The following is a 12,551-nucleotide window of genomic DNA, read 5'->3' as shown; positions in this document are numbered from 1 at the left end:
TGTTAACACTGTGCATTCGAGCCTTGTGTGTGCTTCTCTGGGCATGTGGGGGTTGCGTGCAGCTGCAGGTGAGAGAGCCCCTACCAGGTACGGGGAGCTCAGCACGCACTCGAGGCAGAGCGGGGGCACGTGCGTGAAGCGGTCAGTCACACGCACAGCGCCAGGCTCCACCTCGTCCTCACCGCCGTGATCGATGTAACGCACCTGGCAAGTGCACAGACCACAAGCACACACCACATGCACGCGCGCACTCACCTTTACCAGTCGGCGTGAATATGAACAACAATGCATCACGTCGCAGAGTTCATTCATAAGAAGAGCAACACAGGCACTTGAGCAGTCTGGTCATTTTCTACATTAAGGTTAATCCAGCTCCAGGCAAGCCACGTGCATGATTATTCAAGTGACTTCGCCTTGGTGTGCGCAATGATCACCTGCACAGTATTTGTTTGCACGTTGAGAATCTGGCCTCGGTACCAGCCTCCCGACAGCTGAACGACGCATGGCTGGCCCAAGGAAAACGGCAAGTCCACAAGTCCAGAAAGGCTGCTGTTGTTTATGCTGCTGCCACACTCCGACTTGATGGATTCCATCAGCTTCTGCAGGACCGCATCTGACCGAACAAAAATTAGGAAACATTAAGTGGCAAAGAGTACAGTAGACTCTCGATTAATCCGCACTAATGACGGGGAGGACGGCCGTGGATAATTAAGAAATATCCATTTTCCACGGATCTCTATGCCAAAAAGTAACCATCAATCGATCGATGATGCAAGTGCTCAGTGAGAACACTTCATTGCTCCCGCGCAGAAGACTCTGCCCACCACGTGGACAGCAGCAGAGCCACGCCAATCAACATTAATAAAGCTCCACCCACTGTTGTAAAGATCTTCAACTACTGTACTGTAGGGGCAATTACATGGATTTCACATTAACCAGAGAAACATATGTGTTCGGTTTAAGCATGTGACTTGTAATAAACATTTCCAAGAATAACAATGTAGAACTGTTTTTAGATTATAAGAATAGGTTTAATGCTTTCTGGCAATAAAACAGGTGTTAAGATGTTAAAACATCAAACTGAAACCTTTTGCAAGGAATCATGTCTGCATTAACCACATATGCTTGTGGTGAACATGCAAACCAAAAAATATGCTCTGATAGCATATGCATTGTCTTTGAAACTGATTGGTCCACACATACTGGCAAAGGAGGTCCCATGATGTAGCTGCACACCGCGAGCTCTCAATGTCCTGATAGTGCGTTGTCTTTGTGCTGTTCGCCTGTTGGTGTCCTCTGGTCGAACACTGTTGAGACTAGGCTCTAAAGAAAGCAGTCTCTGGTGTGGACAAATAAGTTTCAAAGACAATGCATATACTATCAGACCATGTTTTTTTGTTTGCATGTTCACCACGAGTATATGTGGTTAATGCAGACATGATTCCTTTAAAAAAGTTTCAGTTTGGTGTTTTTACATCTTAATATCTGTGATATTGCCAGAAAGCGTTAAACCTATTCTTATATTTTGATACTGGCAAGGGAGGTCTCATGATGAATTTGGGCTCAAGGGAAAGTCCATGAGTTATTAATTTACGTCAAAATCTCAGGTGCACGGTTAATTTGCACATTAGATAAACCGCACGCGGATAATTGAGTCTACTGTACAAGCTTCGCCGCATCAGGAAATCCATTTAATTTAAAAGGACAGCTGTGCGCGATACGTCGTGCTTTTCAATCTCCACGCTCAAACTCAATACCAAACTGTGCTGTGATGTGTGGCAATCTGCTAAAACGCCTTCTGATCGATTGTTGATTTCCCTTCCAAACACCCTTTCAGATATCCGTCGTCAAATTGCACACTGCGCGCAAAACCTCCGCCTCCTCACTATTTGAAGCCAGGTGTCCGTAGATGCGCCCACTGGCGCTAACGTGCGTCACCACCAGGCTGAACGTGTCACTGGCCGGGAGGTCGGGCGCCGGGTAGGGGACACTGGCCAACCGCTGCGGTGGAACCGCCGTGTGGGACATCTCCCTGATGCACGCCGCAACGATGTGCTCGCCCATCCTCCTGTGCGCCACTCCTGGATCTGCCTTCGGCCTGGACAAAGGCAGGAAAAGCCATGATGTATAGGATGACTCACTCCCCTCTTCCCAATCATCACTCAAGGGGCACCCACAGTGGCAAAGACGACAAAAATCCCTGCGAGTTGGACTACCTTTTAATGTGGAAGGCCAGCCCCTGAAGTACCAGCAAGTTGCCGATGTCCCTTAGGTGCTCTTTGTCTCCCTCCATGAGGCAAGTGAGCTGCACAGGCACGGGGTCGTCCCTCTCCATCTCCCCCTGCACAGCGAGCCACACCGAGCAATGACACCTGCAGTGTCACACTGAGCACAGCCAGCAATGACACCCGCGGTGTCACACTGAGCACAGCCAGCAATGACACCTGCAGTGTCACACTGAGCCACAACCAGCAATGACATATGCAGTGTCACACTGAGCCACAACCAGCAATGACACCTGCAGTGTCACACTGAGCCACAACCAGCAATGACACCTGCAGTGTCACACTGAGCCACAACCAGCAATGACACCTGCAGTGTCACACTGAGCACAGCCAGCAATGACACCTGCAGTGTCACACTGAGCCACAACCAGCAATGACACCCGCAGTGTCACACTGAGCCACAACCAGCAATGACACCCGCAGTGTCACACTGAGCCACAACCAGCAATGACACCCGCAGTGTCACACTGAGCCACAGCCAGCAATGACACCTGCAGTGTCACACTGAGCCACAGCCAGCAATGACACCCGCAGTGTCACACTGAGCCACAACCAGCAATGACACCCGCAGTGTCACACTGAGCCACAACCAGCAATGACACCTGCAGTGTCACACTGAGCACAGCCAGCAATGACACCCGCAGTGTCACACTGAGCCACAGCCAGCAATGACACCCGCAGTGTCACACTGAGCCACAGCCAGCAATGACACCTGCAGTGTCACACTGAGCCACAACCAGCAATGACACCTGCAGTGTCACACTGAGCCACAACCAGCAATGACACCCGCAGTGTCACACTGAGCCACAACCAATGACACCCGCAGTGTCACACTGAGCCACAACCAGCAATGACACCCGCAGTGTCACACTGAGCCACAGCCAGCAATGACACCCGCAGTGTCACACTGAGCACAGCCAGCAATGACACCCGCAGTGTCACACTGAGCACAGCCAGCAATGACACCCGCAGTGTCACACTTAGCACAACCAGCAATGACACCTGCAGTGTCACACTGAGCACAGCCAGCAATGACACCCGCAGTGTCACACTGAGCACAGCCAGCAATGACACACGCAGTGTCACACTTAGCACAACCAGCAATGACACCCGCAGTGTCACACTGAGCACAGCCAGCAATGACACCCGCAGTGTCACACTGAGCACAGCCAGCAATGACATACCGCAGTGTCACACTGAGCACAGCCAGCAATGACACCTGCAGTGTCACACTGAACCACAACCAGCAATGACACCTGCAGTGTCACACTGAGCCACAACCAGCAATGACACCTGCAGTGTCACACTGAGCACAGCCAGCAATGACACCTGCAGTGTCACACTGAACCACAACCAGCAATGACACCTGCAGTGTCACACTGAGCCACAACCAGCAATGACACCCGCAGTGTCACACTGAGCCACAGCCAGCAATGACACCTGCAGTGTCACACTGAGCACAACCAGCAATGACACCTGCAGTGTCACACTGAGCCACAGCCAGCAATGACACCTGCAGTGTCACACTGAGCACAGCCAGCAATGACACACGCAGTGTCACACTGAGCACAGCCAGCAATGACACACGCAGTGTCACACTAAGCACAGCCAGCAATGACACCCGCAGTGTCACACTGAGCACAACCAGCAATGACACCCGCAGTGTCACACTGAGCACAGCCAGCAATGACACCTGCAGTGTCACACTGAGCACAACCAGCAATGACACCTGCAGTGTCACACTGAGCACAACCAGCAATGACACCCGCAGTGTCACACTGAGCACAGCCAGCAATGACACCCGCAGTGTCACACTGAGCACAACCAGCAATGACACCCGCAGTGTCACACTAAGCACAGCCAGCAATGACACCTGCAGTGTCACACTGAGCACAACCAGCAATGACACCTGCAGTGTCACACTGAGCACAACCAGCAATGACACCCGCAGTGTCACACTGAGCACAGCCAGCAATGACACCCGCAGTGTCACACTGAGCACAGCCAGCAATGACACACGCAGTGTCACACTTAGCACAACCAGCAATGACACCCGCAGTGTCACACTGAGCACAGCCAGCAATGACACCCGCAGTGTCACACTGAGCACAGCCAGCAATGACACCCGCAATGTCACACTGAGCCACAACCAGCAATGACACCCGCAGTGTCACACTGAGCACAGCCAGCAATGACACCCGCAGTGTCACACTGAGCACAACCAGCAATGACACCCGCAGTGTCACACTGAGCCACAGCCAGCAATGACACCCGCAGTGTCACACTGAGCACAGCCAGCAATGAAACCTGCAGTGTCACACTGAGCACAGCCAGCAATGACACCCGCAGTGTCACACTGAGCCACAGCCAGCAATGACACCTGCAGTGTCACACTGAGCACAGCCAGCAATGAAACCTGCAGTGTCACACTGAGCACAGCCAGCAATGACACCCGCAGTGTCACACTGAGCCACAGCCAGCAATGACACCTGCAGTGTCACACTGAGCACAGCCAGCAATGACACCCGCAGTGTCACACTGAGCCACAGCCAGCAATGACACCCGCAGTGTCACACTGAGCACAGCCAGCAATGACACCCGCAGTGTCACACTGAGCACAGCCAGCAATGACACCCGCAATGTCACACTGAGCCACAACCAGCAATGACACCCGCAGTGTCACACTGAGCACAGCCAGCAATGACACCCGCAGTGTCACACTGAGCCACAGCCAGCAATGACACCTGCAGTGTCACACTGAGCACAACCAGCAATGACACCCGCAGTGTCACACTGAGCACAGCCAGCAATGACACCCGCAGTGTCACACTGAGCACAGCCAGCAATGACACACGCAGTGTCACACTTAGCACAACCAGCAATGACACCTGCAGTGTCACACTGAGCACAGCCAGCAATGACACCCGCAGTGTCACACTGAGCACAACCAGCAATGACACCCGCAGTGTCACACTGAGCCACAGCCAGCAATGACACCCGCAGTGTCACACTGAGCACAGCCAGCAATGACACCCGCAGTGTCACACTGAGCACAACCAGCAATGACACCCGCAGTGTCACACTGAGCCACAGCCAGCAATGACACCCGCAGTGTCACACTGAGCACAGCCAGCAATGACACCTGCAGTGTCACACTGAGCACAGCCAGCAATGACACCCGCAGTGTCACACTGAGCCACAGCCAGCAATGACACCTGCAGTGTCACACTGAGCACAGCCAGCAATGACACCCGCAGTGTCACACTGAGCCACAGCCAGCAATGACACCCGCAGTGTCACACTGAGCACAGCCAGCAATGACACCCGCAGTGTCACACTGAGCACAGCCAGCAATGACACCCGCAATGTCACACTGAGCCACAACCAGCAATGACACCCGCAGTGTCACACTGAGCACAGCCAGCAATGACACCCGCAGTGTCACACTGAGCACAGCCAGCAATGACACCTGCAGTGTCACAATGAGCACAGCCAGCAATGACACCTGCAGTGTCACACTGAGCACAGCCAGCAATGACACCCGCAGTGTCACACTGAGCACAGCCAGCAATGACACCTGCAGTGTCACAATGAGCACAGCCAGCAATGACACCCGCAGTGTCACACTGAGCCACAGCCAGCAATGACACCCGCAGTGTCACACTGAGCACAGCCAGCAATGACACCTGCAGTGTCACAATGAGCACAGCCAGCAATGACACCCGCAGTGTCACACTGAGCACAGCCAGCAATGACACCTGCAGTGTCACACTGAGCACAGCCAGCAATGACACCTGCAGTGTCACAATGAGCACAGCCAGCAATGACACCTGCAGTGTCACACTGAGCACAGCCAGCAATGACACCCGCAGTGTCACACTGAGCCACAGCCAGCAATGACACCTGCAGTGTCACACTGAGCACAGCCAGCAATGACACCCGCGGTGTCACACTGAGCACAGCCAGCAATGACACCTGCAGTGTCACACTGAGCCACAACCAGCAATGACATATGCAGTGTCACACTGAGCCACAACCAGCAATGACACCTGCAGTGTCACACTGAGCCACAACCAGCAATGACACCTGCAGTGTCACACTGAGCCACAACCAGCAATGACACCTGCAGTGTCACACTGAGCACAGCCAGCAATGACACCTGCAGTGTCACACTGAGCCACAACCAGCAATGACACCCGCAGTGTCACACTGAGCCACAACCAGCAATGACACCCGCAGTGTCACACTGAGCCACAACCAGCAATGACACCCGCAGTGTCACACTGAGCCACAGCCAGCAATGACACCTGCAGTGTCACACTGAGCCACAGCCAGCAATGACACCCGCAGTGTCACACTGAGCCACAACCAGCAATGACACCCGCAGTGTCACACTGAGCCACAACCAGCAATGACACCTGCAGTGTCACACTGAGCACAGCCAGCAATGACACCCGCAGTGTCACACTGAGCCACAGCCAGCAATGACACCCGCAGTGTCACACTGAGCCACAGCCAGCAATGACACCTGCAGTGTCACACTGAGCCACAACCAGCAATGACACCTGCAGTGTCACACTGAGCCACAACCAGCAATGACACCCGCAGTGTCACACTGAGCCACAACCAATGACACCCGCAGTGTCACACTGAGCCACAACCAGCAATGACACCCGCAGTGTCACACTGAGCCACAGCCAGCAATGACACCCGCAGTGTCACACTGAGCACAGCCAGCAATGACACCCGCAGTGTCACACTGAGCACAGCCAGCAATGACACCCGCAGTGTCACACTTAGCACAACCAGCAATGACACCTGCAGTGTCACACTGAGCACAGCCAGCAATGACACCCGCAGTGTCACACTGAGCACAGCCAGCAATGACACACGCAGTGTCACACTTAGCACAACCAGCAATGACACCCGCAGTGTCACACTGAGCACAGCCAGCAATGACACCCGCAGTGTCACACTGAGCACAGCCAGCAATGACATACCGCAGTGTCACACTGAGCACAGCCAGCAATGACACCTGCAGTGTCACACTGAACCACAACCAGCAATGACACCTGCAGTGTCACACTGAGCCACAACCAGCAATGACACCTGCAGTGTCACACTGAGCACAGCCAGCAATGACACCTGCAGTGTCACACTGAACCACAACCAGCAATGACACCTGCAGTGTCACACTGAGCCACAACCAGCAATGACACCCGCAGTGTCACACTGAGCCACAGCCAGCAATGACACCTGCAGTGTCACACTGAGCACAACCAGCAATGACACCTGCAGTGTCACACTGAGCCACAGCCAGCAATGACACCTGCAGTGTCACACTGAGCACAGCCAGCAATGACACACGCAGTGTCACACTGAGCACAGCCAGCAATGACACACGCAGTGTCACACTAAGCACAGCCAGCAATGACACCCGCAGTGTCACACTGAGCACAACCAGCAATGACACCCGCAGTGTCACACTGAGCACAGCCAGCAATGACACCTGCAGTGTCACACTGAGCACAACCAGCAATGACACCTGCAGTGTCACACTGAGCACAACCAGCAATGACACCCGCAGTGTCACACTGAGCACAGCCAGCAATGACACCCGCAGTGTCACACTGAGCACAACCAGCAATGACACCCGCAGTGTCACACTAAGCACAGCCAGCAATGACACCTGCAGTGTCACACTGAGCACAACCAGCAATGACACCTGCAGTGTCACACTGAGCACAACCAGCAATGACACCCGCAGTGTCACACTGAGCACAGCCAGCAATGACACCCGCAGTGTCACACTGAGCACAGCCAGCAATGACACACGCAGTGTCACACTTAGCACAACCAGCAATGACACCCGCAGTGTCACACTGAGCACAGCCAGCAATGACACCCGCAGTGTCACACTGAGCACAGCCAGCAATGACACCCGCAATGTCACACTGAGCCACAACCAGCAATGACACCCGCAGTGTCACACTGAGCACAGCCAGCAATGACACCCGCAGTGTCACACTGAGCACAACCAGCAATGACACCCGCAGTGTCACACTGAGCCACAGCCAGCAATGACACCCGCAGTGTCACACTGAGCACAGCCAGCAATGAAACCTGCAGTGTCACACTGAGCACAGCCAGCAATGACACCCGCAGTGTCACACTGAGCCACAGCCAGCAATGACACCTGCAGTGTCACACTGAGCACAGCCAGCAATGAAACCTGCAGTGTCACACTGAGCACAGCCAGCAATGACACCCGCAGTGTCACACTGAGCCACAGCCAGCAATGACACCTGCAGTGTCACACTGAGCACAGCCAGCAATGACACCCGCAGTGTCACACTGAGCCACAGCCAGCAATGACACCCGCAGTGTCACACTGAGCACAGCCAGCAATGACACCCGCAGTGTCACACTGAGCACAGCCAGCAATGACACCCGCAATGTCACACTGAGCCACAACCAGCAATGACACCCGCAGTGTCACACTGAGCACAGCCAGCAATGACACCCGCAGTGTCACACTGAGCCACAGCCAGCAATGACACCTGCAGTGTCACACTGAGCACAGCCAGCAATGACACCCGCAGTGTCACACTGAGCCACAGCCAGCAATGACACCCGCAGTGTCACACTGAGCACAGCCAGCAATGACACCCGCAGTGTCACACTGAGCACAGCCAGCAATGACACCCGCAGTGTCACACTGAGCACAGCCAGCAATGACACCTGCAGTGTCACACTGAGCCACAACCAGCAATGACACCCGCAGTGTCACACTGAGCCACAGCCAGCAATGACACCCGCAGTGTCACACTGAGCACAGCCAGCAATGACACCCGCAGTGTCACACTGAGCACAGCCAGCAATGACACCCGCAGTGTCACACTGAGCCACAACCAGCAATGACACCCGCAGTGTCACACTGAGCCACAGCCAGCAATGACACCCGCAGTGTCACACTGAGCACAGCCAGCAATGACACCTGCAGTGTCACACTGAGCACAGCCAGCAATGACACCTGCAGTGTCACACTGAGCACAGCCAGCAATGACACCTGCAGTGTCACACTGAGCACAGCCAGCAATGACACCCGCAGTGTCACACTGAGCACAACCAGCAATGACACCCGCAGTGTCACACTGAGCACAACCAGCAATGACACCCGCAGTGTCACACTTAGCACAGCCAGCAATGACACCCGCAGTGTCACACTTAGCACAACCAGCAATGACACCCGCAGTGTCACACTGAGCACAGCCAGCAATGACACCCGCAGTGTCACACTGAGCACAACCAGCAATGACACCCGCAGTGTCACACTTAGCACAGCCAGCAATGACACCCGCAGTGTCACACTGAGCACAGCCAGCAATGACACCCGCAGTGTCACACTGAGCACAGCCAGCAATGACACCCGCAGTGTCACACTGAGCACAACCAGCAATGACACCCGCAGTGTCACACCGAGCACAGCCAGCAATGACACCTGCAGTGTCACACTGAGCCACAACCAGCAATGACACCCGCAGTGTCACACTGAGCCACAGCCAGCAATGACACCTGCAGTGTCACACTGAGCACAACCAGCAATGACACCTGCAGTGTCACACTGAGCCACAACCAGCAATGACACCCGCAGTGTCACACTGAGCCACAGCCAGCAATGACACCTGCAGTGTCACACTGAGCACAACCAGCAATGACACCTGCAGTGTCACACTGAGCCACAGCCAGCAATGACACCTGCAGTGTCACACTGAGCACAGCCAGCAATGACACACGCAGTGTCACACTGAGCACAGCCAGCAATGACACACGCAGTGTCACACTAAGCACAGCCAGCAATGACACCTGCAGTGTCACACTGAGCACAACCAGCAATGACACCCGCAGTGTCACACTGAGCACAGCCAGCAATGACACCTGCAGTGTCACACTGAGCACAACCAGCAATGACACCTGCAGTGTCACACTGAGCACAACCAGCAATGACACCCGCAGTGTCACACTGAGCACAGCCAGCAATGACACCTGCAGTGTCACACTGAGCACAACCAGCAATGACACCCGCAGTGTCACACTAAGCACAGCCAGCAATGACACCTGCAGTGTCACACAGAGCACAACCAGCAATGACACCTGCAGTGTCACACTGAGCACAACCAGCAATGACACCCGCAGTGTCACACTGAGCACAGCCAGCAATGACACCCGCAGTGTCACACTGAGCACAGCCAGCAATGACACACGCAGTGTCACACTTAGCACAACCAGCAATGACACCTGCAGTGTCACACTGAGCACAGCCAGCAATGACACCCGCAGTGTCACACTGAGCACAGCCAGCAATGACACCCGCAATGTCACACTGAGCCACAACCAGCAATGACACCCGCAGTGTCACACTGAGCACAGCCAGCAATGACACCCGCAGTGTCACACTGAGCACAACCAGCAATGACACCCGCAGTGTCACACTGAGCCACAGCCAGCAATGACACCCGCAGTGTCACACTGAGCACAGCCAGCAATGACACCTGCAGTGTCACACTGAGCACAGCCAGCAATGACACCCGCAGTGTCACACTGAGCCACAGCCAGCAATGACACCTGCAGTGTCACACTGAGCACAGCCAGCAATGACACCCGCAGTGTCACACTGAGCCACAGCCAGCAATGACACCCGCAGTGTCACACTGAGCACAGCCAGCAATGACACCCGCAGTGTCACACTGAGCACAGCCAGCAATGACACCCGCAATGTCACACTGAGCCACAACCAGCAATGACACCCGCAGTGTCACACTGAGCACAGCCAGCAATGACACCCGCAGTGTCACACTGAGCACAGCCAGCAATGACACCTGCAGTGTCACAATGAGCACAGCCAGCAATGACACCTGCAGTGTCACACTGAGCCACAGCCAGCAATGACACCCGCAGTGTCACACTGAGCACAGCCAGCAATGACACCTGCAGTGTCACAATGAGCACAGCCAGCAATGACACCCGCAGTGTCACACTGAGCCACAGCCAGCAATGACACCCGCAGTGTCACACTGAGCACAGCCAGCAATGACACCTGCAGTGTCACAATGAGCACAGCCAGCAATGACACCCGCAGTGTCACACTGAGCACAGCCAGCAATGACACCTGCAGTGTCACACTGAGCACAGCCAGCAATGACACCTGCAGTGTCACAATGAGCACAGCCAGCAATGACACCTGCAGTGTCACACTGAGCACAGCCAGCAATGACACCCGCAGTGTCACACTGAGCCACAGCCAGCAATGACACCTGCAGTGTCACACTGAGCACAGCCAGCAATGACACCCGCAGTGTCACACTGAGCCACAGCCAGCAATGACACCCGCAGTGTCACACTGAGCACAGCCAGCAATGACACCCGCAGTGTCACACTGAGCACAGCCAGCAATGACACCCGCAATGTCACACTGAGCCACAACCAGCAATGACACCCGCAGTGTCACACTGAGCACAGCCAGCAATGACACCCGCAGTGTCACACTGAGCACAACCAGCAATGACACCCGCAGTGTCACACTGAGCCACAGCCAGCAATGACACCCGCAGTGTCACACTGAGCACAGCCAGCAATGACACCTGCAGTGTCACAATGAGCACAGCCAGCAATGACACCCGCAGTGTCACACTGAGCCACAGCCAGCAATGACACCCGCAGTGTCACACTGAGCACAGCCAGCAATGACACCTGCAGTGTCACAATGAGCACAGCCAGCAATGACACCCGCAGTGTCACACTGAGCACAGCCAGCAATGACACCTGCAGTGTCACACTGAGCACAGCCAGCAATGACACCTGCAGTGTCACAATGAGCACAGCCAGCAATGACACCTGCAGTGTCACACTGAGCACAGCCAGCAATGACACCTGCAGTGTCACACTGAGCACAGCCAGCAATGACACCTGCAGTGTCACACTGAGCACAGCCAGCAATGACACCCGCAGTGTCACACTGAGCACAACCAGCAATGACACCCGCAGTGTCACACTGAGCACAACCAGCAATGACACCCGCAGTGTCACACTTAGCACAGCCAGCAATGATACCCGCAGTGTCACACTTAGCACAACCAGCAATGACACCCGCAGTGTCACACTGAGCACAGCCAGCAATGACACCCGCAGTGTCACACTGAGCACAACCAGCAATGACACCCGCAGTGTCACACTTAGCACAGCCAGCAATGACACCCGCAGTGTCAC

General features: G+C 54.7%; 1 protein-coding gene across 1 annotated transcript in view; it reads right to left on the bottom strand.

The window, feature by feature from the left end:
• Positions 1–12,551, bottom strand: part of LOC144734002 (uncharacterized) — a 138,568-nt gene that overhangs the window by 44,661 nt on the left and 81,356 nt on the right. Inside the window, exons 17-20 of the mRNA XM_078616031.1 lie at positions 2,217–2,341; positions 1,887–2,098; positions 435–613; positions 85–204 (exon numbers count right to left, since the gene is read on the bottom strand). Of these exons, the coding sequence (XP_078472157.1) occupies positions 85–204; positions 435–613; positions 1,887–2,098; positions 2,217–2,341 (636 nt within the window). The remainder of the gene's footprint in view (positions 1–84; positions 205–434; positions 614–1,886; positions 2,099–2,216; positions 2,342–12,551) is intronic.

Source organism: Lampetra planeri, chromosome 49, assembly GCF_965212315.1.
Source record: "Lampetra planeri chromosome 49, kcLamPlan1.2.h2, whole genome shotgun sequence".
Taxonomy (NCBI): Eukaryota; Metazoa; Chordata; class Hyperoartia; order Petromyzontiformes; family Petromyzontidae; genus Lampetra; species Lampetra planeri.
The sequence above is the reverse complement of the archived record's forward strand: the minus strand, read 5'-3'. Positions and strand labels throughout refer to the sequence as shown.